The 19571-nt window shown below is 35.7% G+C and overlaps 1 protein-coding gene across 1 annotated transcript; it reads right to left on the bottom strand.

Moving 5' to 3' along the window:
- Positions 1–2939: 2939 nt before the first annotated feature.
- Positions 2940–5657, bottom strand: LOC145042740 (Kelch repeat-containing F-box family protein). The gene is made up of 2 exons (XM_078991209.1): positions 5088–5657; positions 2940–4378 (listed from the first exon to the last, which is right to left on the bottom strand). The coding sequence occupies exons 1-2, from the start codon at positions 5494–5496 to the stop codon at positions 3468–3470; spliced, it is 1320 nt and encodes a 439-aa protein (XP_078847335.1). The 5' UTR covers positions 5497–5657; the 3' UTR covers positions 2940–3467.
- Between the last annotated feature and the right edge of the window lie 13914 nt (positions 5658–19571).

Consider the following 19571-nt stretch of genomic DNA (forward strand, 5'->3'; position numbering starts at 1 on the left):
AATCAAGATCTTATGTAAAAAATATATATTTAATATAAAATACATATACAAAATAGATTTTCTAATTTTAGGTTTAGTTTAGGTTTCATTTTCTCGTTTCCAATTAATAGATATTGAAGATGTAGTGAATTGATCATATATTTTTGGACATGTAATATTTTATATTTGTAATGTTGGATATGTCGTATTTTATACTTGCAAGATTGTTGGAATTGTCGTTTTGTAATGTTGGATTCGTAATGTTGAATTTTTAATTTTTTTAGTTTCTAAAAGATTAGGTTTTAAGTTTTTAAAGTTATTAAAAATAGTATTTTTAGCCTAAAACAAAACAATTTTTTAGAAAAAAAAAATCGAATTTTAAGCCTATAAACCAGAGGAACCGGGGAAACGGGGGCAGGACCGGGGCGATGGAGGTAACCAGGGCGGGACCGGAGGCTATGTAAACGGGGTATCCAGGGGTGGGACCGGGGGCGGGGGAACAACTGATTTCGGGGGTGGGGTGGGGGCAGCTAGCCAGTTATTTCCGCTCCCGTTTGATCCCATTGACATCCCTAATTTAGAACAATGGCCATAGACATTGTTATGTGTTGATGCCCCGCTAAAGTCTGGTCTATAACTGCGATTGGTCGTAGTACCACCATGATTGCCACCATGATTATTGTTTCTTTCACGACCACCACAAGTGTCGTGAATCCCACTTTGATTGTTGTAAAGGGCTTGAGCTTGAATCGCTCCAGCTGGGATGATGTTCAAACCTAAGGCATGAGCTTGAGCAACAAGGTTGCCAATATTAGTTTGGCTAGTTGTTAAGCCTGCGTGTGAATGTTGACTGGTTTGTGCATTGTACACCCGGGCATTGTTGGGTTTTGATCTCCCATATATGCACTCGTGATCAAAAGAAGAGATCGTAGATCATCAATGTGAACATCAGTACCACGTGTTGTTAGAGTTGTCAAATTATGTACATGTGGATAGACCGACTAAAATTATGAGAACCAAATCTTAGGGATGAACCGGATGTTCACCGATGGAGGCTAGTGAATTGGCATAGTCTTTAGCGCATTATAGGTATGTCATGACAGGTTCATCACTACCAATTTCAAGTTTTAGGCGATTGGTTTTTAGTGTGAGTTCTCGGGAGAGGCTGGATGGTTCATAGACATGACGCAAGACATCCCATATTTTGTGGGATGTGCATTTTCCATAAAAAAAAAGTCATATGATTGTTCATAGTTGGAAGAGAGAAGAACCATCTTCACGTGAACATCGTTTTCATTCCATATTGCAAAATTAGGTTTGGTACCTGAGTGTTGTCTTCGTTGGCAGAGGTTGAAAGAGGGCATGTAATTGTTCCATAAGTTAGCCAATAAGTTAATATGTTTAGAAGAAGGATTCCACCATTGTTTTCTAGAACCGGAAGTTATCTTGATTAAGAAGAAACACCCACCAATAATGAGAGTGGGAAATTTCTGTTGATGTGAATTTCGTGAGAATTAGAGCCATGATTGATGGTTAAGGGATGATCGTCGTCGGAGATCGACTCGGAATCGTTGCTAGAGGTTGTCTCTAGATGACGGCGTCATTAGGGTTACAAGCACTTAGGCTATGATACCATAACAAATCACAATTGAGAAAATGATTAATTTCATATCATTAAATGGGATAAGGGAAAGATACATATAGGGGATGTATTTACATATAACCCCATTAGACTAACCATAATTGTTAAACTAGTTACACAGATTGATACTTACGTTGAATTCGATGAAATCGAACTCTTAGGATGTAAGGCTTGTCATATATAGCTCATATTGAACTAGTTCTCAATAAGTACAACATGCAAAATTGTTCTCCTATGGTGCCCAAATTTCTTGAGTAGAACTTGATCAAATGAATCTCATCTCATATGATTTAATGGTTGGGAGTCTCATTTAGGTCATGTATTTATGCATAAGATTACTTATATATCCGACATGATTGTGACAATACAAATCAAATCTTGACTTAGACCACTAAAAGTCGGCCCAAGAATGTGTTAAACTACTTACAAGGGGCGAAAGAGTATATTTTGACTAATGTCCTTGAAATTGTGAGTTATTTTGATTCCGGCTTTGACTTTACAAAATGCATAGATGACAAGAAATCAATTTTAGGTACATATTCATGCTATAAAAAGGGTCAATATCATGGTGGAATCGTAAACAATAACTCACTACTACTTCAACAATGACGGAGGAATACACGGCTTATTACCATTTCATGTGTCTTGTTATGTTATTGAAAAATCTTATTGGTGTCCTCAAGGTTAACTCTCAGTGCCATTCAAATTATATTATGATAACAACGTATGCCATATTAGTTTCCCAAATAATATTAGTTTTCACACTAATCAGCTTCATCTTGATGTTAAACATTTGCTTGTTCGAGAAAGAGTGGAAGGTAGCATACAAAAGCACCAATGGCGAAAAGTTATCTCCCAAAATATTCCTTGAACATGTTTTGTTAATGGCCTTCTGAAATAGCATAATGTAATGTCATTACGTTTATTGTGTAATTATGATGACTATTTAAGTTGGTGATAATTATTGCAAGGAAGGACAAATTGCATCATTTATAACCACGTGAATGTGTTTTCCATTACCATAAAATTATTTATATCACATTCATAACCATGTTGGACTTACGCAATCATTTGACACATACATGACTTCTCTAGTCAAGAGATGCTTAGATGTATGAAGCAGAATGTTAGAATTATATGATTGTTTGTGGTCCCAACTATTAATCCATACATGATCGATAACAAACAAAAGTGATAATCGACCTTATTTTCATGTTTATGTTAAAACTAATCAAACATGGATGCCATAACATCCATGCACCTTCATAATCATAGAACCAAGTTGATGTGTATTAACAAATAAACACAAAAAGCTTGATGACACAATAAACATAAACATGGATTCCAAACATAGATACGATCAAATACTTGGATTAATGAATACAAAACGTTACTCTACAATCTACATAGCATTCATGTTTTACACATCCAAGAATAGATCTTCAAGTAACCCATATGGATGGAGACAAAAAAAGGCCATACCTTGATTTCAGGACCACAAATTGTTTACAACTTTGAAGCAGAAATGTCCCTTGATATTTTCTAGGCAAAAGAGAGTGTGGATAGGAAGGATGTAGAAGGTAAAACAGACATAGGACCACCTATAGTCTATAGAGCCACAGGTACCCCACCCCCCACTTGTAATTGCTTCCTTATAAGCAATCAGCATATATATATATATATATATATATATATATATATATATATATATATATATATGGTAACATTTTTGGCTCTAGTGGTGTGCATGCCCTACGCTTCCTTCAAATTTAATTCAAGTTGTACACGTTACAACTTACTTACAATTTACAAACTCTTCTTCAACTTATACAATAATATTTACATTCTACAATACAAGTTCTACCACAAAAAGTTCACCATCAAACCTAAGTCCAGAAGGTTCAGCAGGCTGGAGAATCCCATCCACCATTCCACCAAAAACATACAAATAACGCCCAGATTCATCTGCACAAGCTCGATGAAATGACCTATTTTTCGGTTTATACCCTTCGGATTTTAGGTTCTTCCATATACACCCCTGACTTATGTCCAACAACCAAAAGTCATTCTTCCTGTGTCTGTAAGAATCTTCGCCTCCATAGATAAGAATCCTCCCTCCTAAAATCAATGTAGCCGAGTGTCCAACCCTAGGAAGTGAAAGCCCATTAGGGATGCTTCTGAGCTCAAAGACTATTGGTACCCATTTTAGATGGCCTTCAGACGAATCAAAATACCATACATCATTAAGCACTTCATAACCAATCCCTCTACCTCCAAATAACACACTCCTACTTCCTCCAATGTATGTCAATGTGTGTCCTGAACGAGGTGAGGGAACAGGGTCGTGGTGACTCACTGTTTCATGCCATGTCCCAAAACAGAGATTCTCAGATAAATCTAACACCCATGTGTCGCCTAATCTCATTCCAGATAACCCGATTCCTCCATGGATGAGCATTCTTCTGTTATCGATCAGACAACAGGCGTGGGCTCCTCTTGTTGGAGGTGTGATTGGGCCAACATCGAGTAGTCTCCATGATAATGCACCGGTGCTGGTTTCTACTTGAGCCATCCATGTATCGTTTTGACGGATTCCACTATCGTTGATGCCTCCAAAGAGGACAAGACAATTGCCTATAACAACACATGAATGACCAAATCGACCACTTGGGCCTTCTGATCTTACTCTTTGCCAGTTCATCTTTCTTCTAAAGCTGTTTCCTATGTAGGCTACCCATGTGTCATCAAGATGGCGTCCTACAACAACAAAAGGAAGAATTTTTTAATGTGTGAATTGTGATTACTAGCTTTTAAAAGATGGGAACAGAGAATATACATGGAAAGAGTAATTCATTCTCATTGAGCTTAACAATACAGAGTATAAGAGATTCTTATTAAATCATTATAAAGATGTTTGAAGATAAAGCATGTTTAGAGGTGTGGAAGTCTGGGAGATTGTAAGGAAAGGAGAATAATTGAAATATTGGACAAGGGTTATGATCCATTTGAAGAGGAAGTGAAATGATACCCTGATCTTGATACCTACTAGCATACAACTATCGATCTTGGAGTATGATCTGGAAGTAGAGAACGATTGCCTAGAATTAAGAAGAAGGAATGGAACTTGTGTTCAACGACTGCCATTGACTAGTTATGTGAATCCAAATCTGCCATTGATACTGATAGAATGAGCTTTTCACCATTAGACATCTTTCTTATGTCTAGAGATTTGTTTCAATATGTTCCTGTTCATATCTAAAAGCCAAATTTAATTTTGGGCTACTCTGATCTCCAAAAAACACTGTTCACTCAATATAGAAAACTTGGGTCAAATTTATAGCTTTAGAAGATAGATTTTGCTACGTTGTTCTTACCGACATTACGATCCTTATCTTCACTAAGATCCATCTAAAAACAGATGATCATCAGATAATTGGGAAAGCAGGGAGAAAGAAGAGTAACTGACCTCCTTCGGATCCGCCACCGAAGAGAACGAGACATCCGGAGAAAAAATTGAGAGAATGAGAAGCTCTAGGACCAGGGGAAGTCTCCGAATCTGTGAGCGTATAGCAGGCGACCCGATCAAGGTTACGGAGACGCTGATAGAGTCTCTTCCAGTCGATAGAAAGAGGAGATGAAGAAGAATTGACGAGGGCATCGACGGTGGAGTGACCCCAATCCCTGGTGCAGATGGATTTCCAGAGAGTATGGGATTGAGTTAGGCGAGTAGTTTTCTTACAGGTCATGGCAAACGACAGGATGGATTCCAGAGGTAGAAGCAGAAGGATGGAGAAGAGATGGTCATGTGATATATCGGTTATGGAGGTGTTGATTCTACTAGTAATGGTGCTGGTGCTTGCGGCATCATCAGCCATGGATGATTGAGATGTTATTGCTTCCTTCCGATCAAGTGAACTGAAGTTGATAATTAGGGCTTCAAGTGTAAGAATTTTGATTGTTTAGGTTACGAGTGGGTGCGGTGCGGTGTGGGTGGGTTCCATCCATTTTCTCCGTCGTTTTCAGATTTTGTCCCCGCTTTTGTTAGCTTCTGCTTAACAGACGCCTCCATTAACAACCATCTTTCAAAAATTATATATCTTACCACCATCTTTCAAAATTCAAATAATAAACTCAAATTTGCAACAAATTATTAAATAAAAATTCCAAAAATGGTACATTTTGTTTTTCTTTTTTCTACGATACAACGAGTTTTAAATTGCCGAGTTCACTCATTTAGCCTAGTTTGATTGTTGGTCATGTCCAAATTGAAGTGATTGTTTTTCATTTTTTGAAGTATCTTTTACCTTTTATTTTTAATATTTATGTTATAATAATAAAGAGAAGCAGGCCCGGTTTTAAGTGAGGGCAAGAGCTGCAGCCGCACAGGGCCCCGAAAAAAATAGGGCCCGAGTTTTAATTAAGTTATATATTTAATAATCAAATATATATGAAACTATTCGAATTTTTCCATAAAATGTGTATAGCTCAACTGGCAAAAGCGCCTCTCCTTTTCAACCAAGCGATAGTCTGTTCGATTCATATGCACGACATTTTGATTTTTTAAATTCAAATTACAGTTTTGACCCTTACTTTATGTTATATATTTCATAATCAACCCTTACTTCCAATGTTTAGCAAATCAGTTTTTAAAAGTTACATAATTAACCCTTGAACTTCTTATAAAATTCCATATGTTCCTTTTTAATTAATTTGTTTACTTTTAAGTTTTCCGTAACGACAATTCACCGTCTTAAGTTTGTTTACGTTATATATTAAAAATTATATTTAGGGCCTCATTTTTCTTTTTAGCACAGGGCCCTTAAAATCTCCAAGCCGGCCCTGAAGAGAAGCTTACCTAACCCTAAACACCCACTTAATCTCCTTCACCACAAAACTCGTTATCTCGCATCCCACCTTGAACCTCATCCCAACCCTACACTGTGGACAAAATCATCCGGTTCAGATTTATGATCGCTCATTACTTTACAGGAGATATACTATTTGATACCTCGGGCACTTCTTCTCTTCATCAAGGATCAGTACCTCAAACTAACAATATCAACCCCGACTAATTGGTCCTTTGTTTACCGTATTGGAGAACACATCATGTTTTCGTTCAAATTAACACTCAATCATACCTAACCCTTTAGAATGAAAATGTTGGAAGCACTAACCTTAATCTCAATCTAAATGGATCAGATATTCATTAGATATATGTTACATCATCAGATTTTGATGGTAAAGTGTTGGCAGGTACCGCTCATTATGTATTGATGTTCAATAACAATAGCGTATATACCGCTCATTATGTATTGTTGCTCAATAACAATAGCAATGTCATGGACATCTTGTATAAAAGTGATAATGTGACATCCCCAATTTCACGGTCAGAAAAGACCGATTTGTTTATGCTTATTTAATCAGAGTAATCGTTTACAGAAACCAGTTGTGGAATTTGTTCCCAAAACAAAATATGATAATAATTTATCAAAGCATTTCTTTAAAGAAATGTATCTTCATTAAATAACAAAATCTCGGGATGTCATATTCCGATACAGACCAAAAGCATAAACAGTATAAAATAGACCTTACAACGGTTATTTATAACTACTGATCTATAATTCAAAATCTATCGTCAAGTCCACCAACTTATACCCTTGTGTCATTACCTGTAATGCAAAGAAAACTAAGTGGGTCAGGCTTGGGAGTCTGGTGAGCATATAGGGTTTTCAACCCACAATAATATAATTATTATATTTAATCATCAAACAATCAATCCAATTACCCATCCCCTATCTTCGTTTAATCTTACCTAAAGATATTATCCTAAGGGTCATCTCCTATATCATATTTATCTCTCATCTCCTTACATCTTATTTCCTTATATGTTTGTTCCTAAGAACTTTTCCTAAGGATCATCGCCTACATCGCATAGACAATACTAATTCGGGGATCACTCACTCGATATGTGTCTAGTAAGGGTTAGGGTATCATGGCATGATTACTCAGCCACAACATCGTCTGGACTCATAAATCATAAAAAGGGTTAGACTATCATCGCATGAATACGCTGTCACAACATCGCCTGGACTCGTAATTCATAATAAGGGTTAGACTATCATCACATGAATATGCAGCTACAACATCGCCTGGACTCGTAATTCATAATAAGGTTTAGACTATCATCGCATGAATACGCAGCCACAACGTCGCCTGGACTCGTAATTCATAATAAGAGTTAGACTATCATCGCATGAATACACAGCCACAACATCGCTTGGACTCGTAATTCATTACCTATCTATCATCACCTAATTATCATCACCATTATATCCTCACCTATCTCTTATCACATTATTTTATCACACACCAACTATTTCATCTACCCATGTTCTACCCAACATATTTGTAGATATAAATTACATATATAGTTTAAATCATATACAAAACTGTATAAAACATTCATCCAACATCCATCTCAATAAACAAACAATATATAAACACATAACATGTATTTCATAGCAAATACTTCATATCTATGTCTTAGAAGAAAGTAACTACACACTCACACCAAACATATACTTAATACATTCAAACAATACTTGTATTAAAATCGTGTTTATGAAAGGGACTATATGCTCACTTGATTATACGATGCTCAGACAGCACTACGGCTCTAAGAGTAGTACTTCTTTGGTAGATCTGGAAGATCTTCACACACTGGGCTTCTCGCAGGCAAAGCTTCGGCTCGGAAACTCTTTTCTTATAGAGATCTCCGGGCTTCGGGACTTGCTTCGGGTCTCGAGATGATACCGGGGCTTCGGGGGGTTAAAATAGGGCTTAGAGAAAGTATCGGGAGTGGGATAGATGAGAAGGAGCAACCAAAATCGACTGACCCTCGATTTCTATTTATAGGGTGAATTTTCTGGGTTCACCTCGTGAGTTTCTAATATTCACCTCGTGAGCTAGGCTCACCTCATGAGCTAGGCTCACCTCGTGAGCTCGATACGTCATTGAGTTCTTCATGGCCACTTGCCCTGGAAGACGTCCATCATCTGTTCACCTCGTGAGCCACTAATGCTCACCTTGTGAGCTCTGACACAGCCTTGGGGTTCACGCCCCGAACTTCAGAAATTTATAACTTTTGCATAAGAGCTCCGTTTTTGACGTTCTTTATATCCACGCGTAGGTGAGATTATACTCTACAATTCTTGTTTAGACTGCGTTGGCTAATTTTGACTTTATTTTTAATATATTATAAATATATTATTTTTAGTAGGCAGAGACAGGAAAACTTCATTATAAATTCATAACTTCTTCATCCGACGTCCGTTTTCGTCTGTCTTTTTACCGTTGCACTACCATTGACAATATCTTAGATTCTCGTTTAGATTGTTTCGGCTAAAAATCGTTCAATCTCAAAGTCGAACTTCGGGTTGCATACTGCTAAGCTGAAAGTTAGAAAAATCATAACTTCCTCATACGAAGTCAGATTTGGACGTTATTAACGTATTCTACGACTTTCATTTAGATCGCTAAGGCCAAATATTGTTCTAACGTAAATTCACTATTTACGTCGCGCTGTGTCGTGTCGGTTCTGTCACGAAACTTCGACAGGTCATAACTTCTTCGTTTTAACTCGGATTTTAACGTTCTTTATATGTACGGAATCCTTGTAACATATGCTACAACTTAGTTAAGATTATTCATTCTAAATAATCTTCTATCAAAAATTCATTTTTAACGTTTAACATCTCTAAATTGACTAGCCATGATCTACGGGCGTTACAGCTAATAGTACTTACATGGTAATTGGGGATGTTATTTATTTCTATTTTTTTGGGCTCTCAACGAAATTAGTCATGGATCAATACATTCATTTAATTGGTCAATGATTCTCATGTTATATTGGTCATTCATTTCATTTTCACTTTCCACCTTTGTTGTTAAGGTTTTAGTTGCATCCTCCCTCCCATAATTTAACTTAATTCATTTCCAATTTGAAAATTGATGTGTTTAGTTTACAAATTTATAGTAAAAATCTTCTATACTTATGGGTACAGGATTCCATAGTGCCTATGGGTTACAAATATGTTCATGATCTTGAAAATGTTGTCACTAGATATGCAAATGCCAAGATCGTGTTGGAAGTTATGTCGAAATACATAGATTATAAGTTTTTTACATTAGACCCCATGAGAAGTGGTATGGTAGATTAAGAGCCATGAGCCGGTCAATTTACGTTTATTGTTTTCGAACGATTTTTGTCGTATTTTATTCTGTTACTACATTATTTTTTGCTCTCTTTCGATTGTTGATAATATTGGATATTTTATTGAGCAATTGGAATCTAAAGAAAACACTTGGAAATGATTATTTCACGATTTGTAAGTTATTTTACCGCATTAAACATTGTAAATCAGTACTTTGTTATATCGTTTTAGCCATGATTGACAAAATCATAATTTATGGTTTCTTGTTTGTACTTCATATTTATGTAGTTAATTATGTTAAATTGTTGTTATGAATCATAGACTAGTAAATTCTAAGTTGTGTTTGATTTATACTCTTAAATTTCAGTTGATGGAATCCATAATTGTTTTAGGAATTGAAACCAATAACAATAAATGAATTGGTTTTGTGGTTGAAATTAACTGCATTATAAACTTGAAATTCAAGTTTTCACACGTTTGAGCTAATTAGAAGAAATGAACTTTATTGGGAATGCTTCCATAAAACTTCATGCGACTTCTCAATTTAATGTAAGAGCTTGTTTGGGTTGACTTAGTAAGGTTAGGTTTAAATAAGTAGATTTAACTAAAAAAATTGAACAAGTGAAGAGGGGTATTAAAACTTGTTAATACATTTTAGCACCAACTTAGATTAGTGAATTATTTTGATACCAGCCATATGATTAACTTACATTTTGGATGAACAGAACATACTAATTACTCAATTGATTTCTACATCGCATGTTGTTTTTTGTTAAACTAAGTTTAAAAATAAAATAAAATAAAAACACCCTTTCATTGTTACTTTCTTTATTCTGAAGAGTTGTGTTCCTTGTGAAAATAGACGTTTGACCTTTAATTTTGTCCATGTAGATTCGAACCTTGTATAACGTATGTGTTTCCTGCTAGATTAGTCATACTCTTTAATCACTTTGGTCAGCTATTGTAATTCTTTTATGAACAAATAAGAAAGGAATATTCATATATTTATGTGTTTATGTGTTTTATAAGATATTCTATGCAAATTACATAAGTATTTAATAATACAATAAATATGATTAAAATACGCATCGAAAATAAAAGATTAATATAGGACAAATAATTTTAACCTAGTTGTAGTATACGTAATAAGGATTCCAGAGATATAATGAATGTTTGAATCCAACTTAGAATAAATAAGTTATGGTACGTTGAAGTTTCACGTTAAATCTGATATGACTACGTATTTCACAAAATAGTGAATCAGAGATAGATCACTATAGTGAATCAGAGATAGATCACTTATTAGCCTAAGTGATCTAAACGAAAGTCATAGTAGTCATTAAACCTAGAGCGTGCATATGGAAAACGTCCAAATCCGACTTTATTAAAGGAAGTTATTTTTTTTCTTAGATTTAGCGCAGTAGTGTGCACCACTGATATCGAATTTTAGATCGGTTGATTTTTAGCCAAAACAGTTTAAAAGAGAATTAAAGATATCGTTAATAGGAGTCCAACAATATAAAGTCTATCGAAAACGGACGCTTGGTGAGAAAGTTATCCATTTTATGCGGACTTTAACAATCTAAGCCTATGTGAAAAACAAAAGTCAAAATTAGTTGACGGGGTCTAAATGAAAGTTATAGATCTCGTCGATAGCTACGTGTGGATATTAAGAACATAAAAAATAGAGCTCGTATGAAGAATATACACAAATTTGAAAATCTAAAAAATGGCACATGCACGCGACGCTACGCGTGGATATTATAGGGTTCTAGAAGCAACCACACAACCTCACTTGGATTTGGACACGTTTCAACAACCCTGAGGAGCCACGCCACGACAGTACGCAGCGTGCCTCTATGGTGTGTGGCGCATCCCTAGATTCCATCCTATAAATAGCAGCCAACCTCAAACTCTTTCTCACACCATTTCAAACGCAATTCCTTTAAAACCTTAAACATTTGGCCCTAAAGTTCTCTAGATTGTGGGTATCGAGCCAGGCTCTGGAGGATCTAATAGTCTGACAATAAGTAGAGTGCATGTCGGAGTCCTGTCTTCAAACGTTTTGGACTTTTAGTCAAGATAATCTTTGTAAGTAAAGCAACACTCTACCATTTTCAATGTAACTTATATTTATGGTCATAAGTCATTATTATGAACCTATAAATAAGATTTATCAGTGATTCCAAGTCATTGTACTAGTTGACCTACTTAAAAGAGTGATGTCTACGTTGGATTTAGTGAGGTGTTTAAAGTGAGATTTCCAAACATTATACTTTGTATACCAAACAGACCCTACCTCCGATATGATCTTACCTGTTTATTCCTTATTTGATAGATCTTGATATAGACATTGGGATCGTTGAGGAATCTAAACCCTTATGATAATAGTTCATGAATCATAAAACTAGACTAAGACTTTGTGTGGTTGTTGCAACTTTTGTAACTTAGAGTGGCTTTGACTCGTGTTAAGGGGAATGGGCTTGGAAATTCCACAAGGGGTTCAGAAGATGTTTAAGAGTAAGTGGTAAGAACGGATTTCAAGGACGAAATCTAATTTAAGTGGGGAGAGTTGTAACACCCGTGTTCCATATTGGTTAAGACTTTTTCATCAATGACTAAAGATAAAGTTTTGAAGAAAACTCTATGCCACAACATGGTGCAAGGATGCACACGACATGGCCATGTTGGAAAAGGTCGTGCATTTTATGAGCCACCACGGCGTAGCAGCTGTTCAGGCCTAACCACATGTATTTTTAGGGTTGCTCCTATATTTAAGCATCTTAACCCCCATTCTAGGTCATCTTCTTCAGCCTCCATCCCTTCATTTAGAAACCCTAGCCTCTCTTCCATGGAAATGAGCTTGGTGGCTTGATCTTGAGGTTAATGTCTTCTTTTGGTGAAACTTGAAGAAGAAAGAAGTTTATCTTGGTGCAAGGAAGCAAGGAACAAGCTTGGAACCAACAACTTTTCCACATTTATGAGTTATTGGAGGTATAAAGTTCATATCTTGACCTTTGTGTATCTTGTTTAATGTTGGAGCCCATTTTTTGGATGTTTTGGTCACATTCTTAGATACTCTTGGAGTTTGAGGAACTCTAGAGCTTCATATGGTTTTCTCATGGTCTTGAACTTATGAGTTAGTGAGAAAAAGGTCTTATAGCTCGAGTGTTCTTAATCCCATGTTTGATTTTTTGTCATATTAAGTGCTTATTAGACTTATGGCTCATGATTTTACCTTTGGATGAAGTCCTAATGGATAAAGTTGGAAACTTTATCCATTAAGTCATTGAGAAAGAGTAGATCTGAAGTTTTGGATTTAGATCTGTAAGGATTAAGTACTTAGTGAGAAATGAAACTTCGGACAATTTCCCACGACATTGTGGAGTTTGAAACCTCGACTGTTTTGTCATGGCATGACCACAACGTGGTCAAGGAAGGCCACGACGTGTCAATAGTCTACATGTTGATTGTTTAACTTTGACCATTGACTTTTTGACAAGTTTGACTTTTGGTCAAACTTGAGTAGAATTGAGCATTTAGCAAAGGATTGATTCGGTTTGGCTTTAGGAAGTTTGGGTTAGTTGTTTTGTTGCTGAGAAGGCGGTTGAGCTTCTGATGATTAGTTCAGGTGAGTCTCCTCCCAGTGTTTGGTGGGTCGAAGGCACCAATGTTGGCCCATTGGATTATGTTATAGTATGCTAGTTGTCTTTGTGACTCTTGCATGTATTGTATGTAGTTTGTATGTATATCATACGAGGCCTAATGAGTGTATTGGGCGAGGCCCATCACATGATTATTGACATATATGTTCCTGGTGGGACCCGATGGTTGTTGGGCAAGGCTCATTTTATGTATGGTATGTGGTATTTTGGGGAAATCACAAAGCTTTATGTTTATGGTTTTGTGGTTTAAACATTTTCAGGTACTTCCAATTTTAAAAAGATGAGCCCCACTTGATCGCACTGCTTCCCCTAATGATTTATTCAACAACGATTATTTATGATTTTACTTTGATGTTTTAAGAGTACTTTTACTCTAATCGTCATTTAAGATAATGTATGAAAGGTTTTGACTTATTTAAAATGAAAATTTTACTCAGTATTTTTGGGACATTACATCATTAGCATAGTCAGATCCATGTTCAACCAAATCTAATGCAACACAAACTAAAAAAGCATAAAAAAATGCATAGCCATGTATCCCTTTGAAAAACTTACAAGCTTTTGATGGATAAAGGATTGTTAAGAGTCCAAACCAGAACTCCTCTTTTGTGACAACCTAAAATTTATTCCGTCGCCGTAACCCATTTCCGTTAATAAAAATATTTTATTATTGTTTTCGTTAAGATCTAGGTTAGACAAATAAATTAATGTTTTTATTTTATTTCATAAGGGTTGAAACGAAATAAATACACGTGTAACACCCTTGAATTTAATTATGGAAAAATTTTAGTTTACGACTAAGCCGGGTACGACCATAAGCCCCGTTTAACATCGTTATCGGGTAGATTTCCACCTGGCCACAAACTCAAACCCTATATAAGGGTTGAGTGGTCAACAACTTAAACTTTTTACCACTCTAGTCACACTCTCTCTCTCTACTCTCTCTCTCTACAAGTGGGTTTTGCCCAAGAAACACCTTATTCAAGCTCCAAATCCGTAAGTAATCATTCCTAGCTTGTTGTTTTGCTTTGTATTCATGGAAATTAGGGATTTAATCACCCAAATACCCCAAAAACTAGAGTTTACGGTTGGGGAACACCTCCCAAAACCGTAAACTCCCATAAAGGGGTTTTAAGGCCCCAAAATCCCACCAAAAGCCTTCTAAGCTTGTCTATGACTTGGAATCTTGCATACATGAAATTAGAAACCCAAAATCGTGCCTTTAAGGGGGGTAAACATGAGTTTACGGTCCATGAACATTCATGAACCGTAAACACCCAACAAAGGGGTTTTTGATAACCCAACTCCCTATCTAGCATGACTTATGGACTAGGTGTTGGGTTTTGAGCAATCTAACACTTCCTAAGTGTGCATGCAACCCTAATAAACCTTGGATCTATGTTTGTCTAAATACATGCAAAATAATAATTTTCCAAGGTTTATAACCTATCTAACATGGCATGGGGAACATTTCAACATAAAAGAGTTAGAAGAGATTACATACCTTTTGGTGTGTTGGGTTCTTAGGAGTTTGAGGGCCAAGCACCAATAGTGTGAATGCCTCAAATGGAATCACAAACACCACAAACTCTTGGAAAACTTTGAGAGAGTATATACACCTTGTATAAATCGGCCACACACATGCACACACACACTAGATCACTAGCTTTCTCTTAGGCCTCATTTCATGCTCCATAAGCATGCTTATATAGTATGCATGGTTAGGGTGAAACCCTAATAACCCATGTCTTTTCCTTTTCCAAGGATCCATGGGTTAAAAGCTCCATGGATCATCCATGGACTTCCACATAAGCCTAGCCCATTAACAAATGAGTATTAGCCCACACTATATAAAACAAATAGCCCATAATTTAATTAGTATTCCTTTTAATCTCTAAATTAATCCATGATTAATTTAAGACTAAAACTAATTAAATAACGTAACTTCATATTAATATATTATAACTCATAATATATTAATAAACATATGTGTATAACTCTCATAAAATTATCCATAATAGTTTGGATGAGATGCAACCCAAATGGACCATGCCGGTCGGGTCAAGTATATACCAAATAAGTTATGGACTTAGACACCTTATCCAACAGACTCCCACTTGGATAAGTCTAATAACTATATTTGCCTATAACTTCAGGAACCAACCAACAATCGTAGCTCTCGAAAACTCCCTCGAACAATGAAGACTCTGTCGAACTATGAAGCGCCATTTTAGATAAGTGATCACATAATCCTCTGTTCTCATGATATCAGCCGGACAAATACATGGAACAACGTCGTACTTATTGTCCAGCAGTTTGTTTCCCGATTTTCGATTTGTTTGACAAAGAACTTAATCGAACACATCAATTCAGTTCTGACCGGCCGGTACATGGGTCACAACAAAATCATCGAGGGGCGCAGATATCGCTTCTATTTCTAGAAGGAACAGATAAACTTCGACTGATATGCTTGTTCTACTACTTATTGAATTGTACACAAAGGCACGTTTTATAACATCAAGTTACTGATGCGTTTACGTGCAATCAATGCACAACCAACTCATAGGTAACAACTCATATCTCTAGGTTTGAAGATTTATATGATATTACCGTCTCACGATCACTCGAGATAAATTCCATGAAGTGATACAAGTGAGCGTGGGTTTATTCCAATACTCATAACTTATGAGCACTCATGAATGTTGTAGCAACCATTGCCATGACTAAACCCATTTAGCCATCTATAAACCCGATTCATGACAGTCTTGATTCATACCTACTTCCAACATATGAACGACTGTGGAGTGTTTAAATAACTTAGTCATTCGGAAAGAATAACCTAGCTATTTTGGAAGTCAAAACATGCAAAGTGAAACACAATAATAATCGAATCTAATATGGTCTCAGAACCCTTTTGAATATAAATAAAACCACTTTTTATTTATCACCATATTGATTACACATTATTCAATGTTTCAAATAATCAACTTAAGACTCGAATAAAACAACAGTCGTCCCATGCTCCTAGCATGTACACTTTGTTTTTCTAAACAATAGTTATGCCATACCCCAAGTATGCACACTATGTTTGTCTATGATCCTTACATTGTGATGTAGATCAATTGAACATGATTCCAATGATACTCATTTCACAATCCCAAATCCTTATTGTAAATGCAAGAATTCCAAATTCATGTCATTTACTGAAATCTGTTAGATTCTAAACTTATATGCATTGATCCTCTTGTAATGATTATGCACGAAGTCAGAAAGACTTGACAACAACCATTACAGAGCATTCCAAAGGAGATCAGCTCCTTGGGAACATCCTTCTTGCATTAAGTTTCCTAATCTTACATAGATTGAATAACTTCCACCTATGGAGACATTTCCATAGTCCCATTTGACTATCACTTCCGAACAAGAGTTACCTCTTTTCAGAAAATGTCAATATGGTCCTACCAAAATTAACACTAGACTTCCAAATGTCCCTGAGCAACCAATCTTTGGCGAACCTCAGATTATCCTCGACAATTGCTTAATCACTTTAGTCATATCCAGTTCTAGACTTTTCCCTTCTAAATGCCTTAAGCATTTGGAAAATTTAGAAAGGATGAATATTATAGCACGTGAAATCGATCCTATATCCGAAGCATATGGGACACGATTCATGATGTTTGACATAAAGACATGATACTAAACCATTCTTTTGCTACAATATTTTTTGTTTGCCATGTTTTCAAAATTTAACTATGAAGAGGGATGCCGTAATCATAATCGAATTTTGAAAATGCAATATATATAGAATTTCTTCAAGTTAAACCATTCCAACACAAAATTCATATATATTCTTGACTAAAGATGATTAAAATCTCAATCTAAGCTTTAGAATTGAAATGAAGTATAATTTCCTCTCCCTTAATTATAGCAAAACAACTTTTCAACCCCTGCAACTTCACGGATTGAAAGTTTGTTTTCTATAATTAACATTGCTAGCTTGCAATACTAATCATAATAATCATGCTCCCACTAACATGATGATTATCAGCATAACACTTATGCTCCCACTAGCTCTGACATATTTTCAAAAATCTACTGGACTTCTGAAATTTAGATTCATACACCTTTCCGTAGATAGCTCAGCTGTGTGTCTAAGAAATTTCAAGAACTATGAAAAGGGATGCCGTAATCATAGTCTCAATTGCTTAGGCATTTGCCATTTCTCACAAGTCCATGTTAGCGTGCCGGTTAACCACACGCGCTCCACTAACGACTTTTGAAAATGCAAATAACACAATTGCTATCTACGTAAAATCTACTTAGTGAAAGCGTTTCCTCACCATCATTTTCATGAATCGGAGAGAAACCTTATGACACTTAGATTTTATAGTGTATGAGTTCCTATCCATGCGAATTTGTCAAAACCATAATCACAAGATAAGGTTAGTGACAAATTCAGCCTTACATGGATTAAACTTATTCAATCTTAGTTTCTTGTCACCTTGGTAGCACAAGGCCCACCAATGCTTCCGAGTTGAACTCTGATAAATCACATGCAAATCCAACTTATTTGAAGTAAGTACAGAAATAAGAATTATGTCAACACGATAGGTTGCAAACCTTAAGTCGTGTGCTAGTGATAAATTACAGGTTTCACTCTTGATTAAATCTTGAAACTCTTTCAGGATCTTTAAGGCTCCCACTGTCCTCTTGACATATAAGTTTTTCCTAGTCAAGAACCATTCCTTGACAAAACAAATATTCAAGGGATAGTGCGGATTCTTATCAAGACTAACACTTCACACAATTGGTCTTAGTTGGTCTTTGTCTCATCCAAGACATCACAACTTACTAATCTCAAATGTACAAGAGTAGAAACATTTCACACTACATTTGATAAGTGTTTTAAACCTTACTTTATGTCACTCAATGTTACAATCTTGGAGTATGACTCTAAGAATTGTTTTGGAACGAAGTATGACTCATCTTCTTGATTTTAACCAATCCAACAATTCATGACCTCTCTTCTTAGCCATAACAATGCACTAAGACGTCCATAGAGTATGAATTTGTGATATGGTTTCTAAATCATTAAGATGATCATGAAATATGATACTACAGTACTCTCCCATCTTTTCAGATTTGAGAAACTTTTATCTTTCTGCCTAAATTGATTCTTCTTATTCGCTCTGCCATACATTGTAACCTTTCCAATGTTACTGAATTATACTTAACCTTATAAGTATAATCATATTTACTAATCTTTAGTAAATCATGCAAATCAATCTTTGTGGTGGACCTTGACCAGTGCACACTCAGTGTACCTAATTCCTTAGTCCTTCAATTGACTCACATATACATGTGATCAAAGAATTAGTCTTAATTTTCCAAAGATGAAAATTCTCATTCATCATACAATACAACTTGTATGATTCCAAGTTTCTATCCAATTGAAACTTGGGTGATGAAAAAACTTTCTTCATTTGGTAAATTCAGACACTACCACAAATTAAAGAATCGAATCCACTTTCCAATATTGCTATTACTGGAAACATATAAGCAACAATTTTCCACCGATGCCATTGTAAGGATATTTTTTAAAATAAATAAAATTAAAACCCTTTTTTTTTCCTTTATTTTAAAACTTTGCGGAAAAACTTATCCTTTACAATCCACATGAAAACCTTGTTGTTATCTATTCACAAGCAATATATTATAACTCTTAAGCAACAACTCAAAATTCTGATTACCGAACCATGCGATCGAAACCCATCTTCGCAATCAGAATCAGCATATACTTACTTTAAGCTTCCTATCTTTTCTTTGATTCTTAAAAGACATCAACATGTGACCCATTCACATTATGTAATAAGAATCTCCAAATAGGAACTTAATAGAGTTATACAATGTATTTTACCCGAAGTAGAGTCAAACCTCTTGACTTGATCAACCTTATGACCTTTCAGGTAAATAGGGCAGCTTCGCAACCAATGCCCCTTTCTTTGGCAATATAAACATATGGACCCTTTGATAATGGCACATGAGACTATCTCAGACTTAGCCTTTCTCTTT

The sequence above is a fragment of the Lactuca saligna genome, chromosome 4 (genome assembly GCF_052625555.1).
Source record: "Lactuca saligna cultivar CGN05327 chromosome 4, ASM5262555v1, whole genome shotgun sequence".
Taxonomy (NCBI): Eukaryota; Viridiplantae; Streptophyta; class Magnoliopsida; order Asterales; family Asteraceae; genus Lactuca; species Lactuca saligna.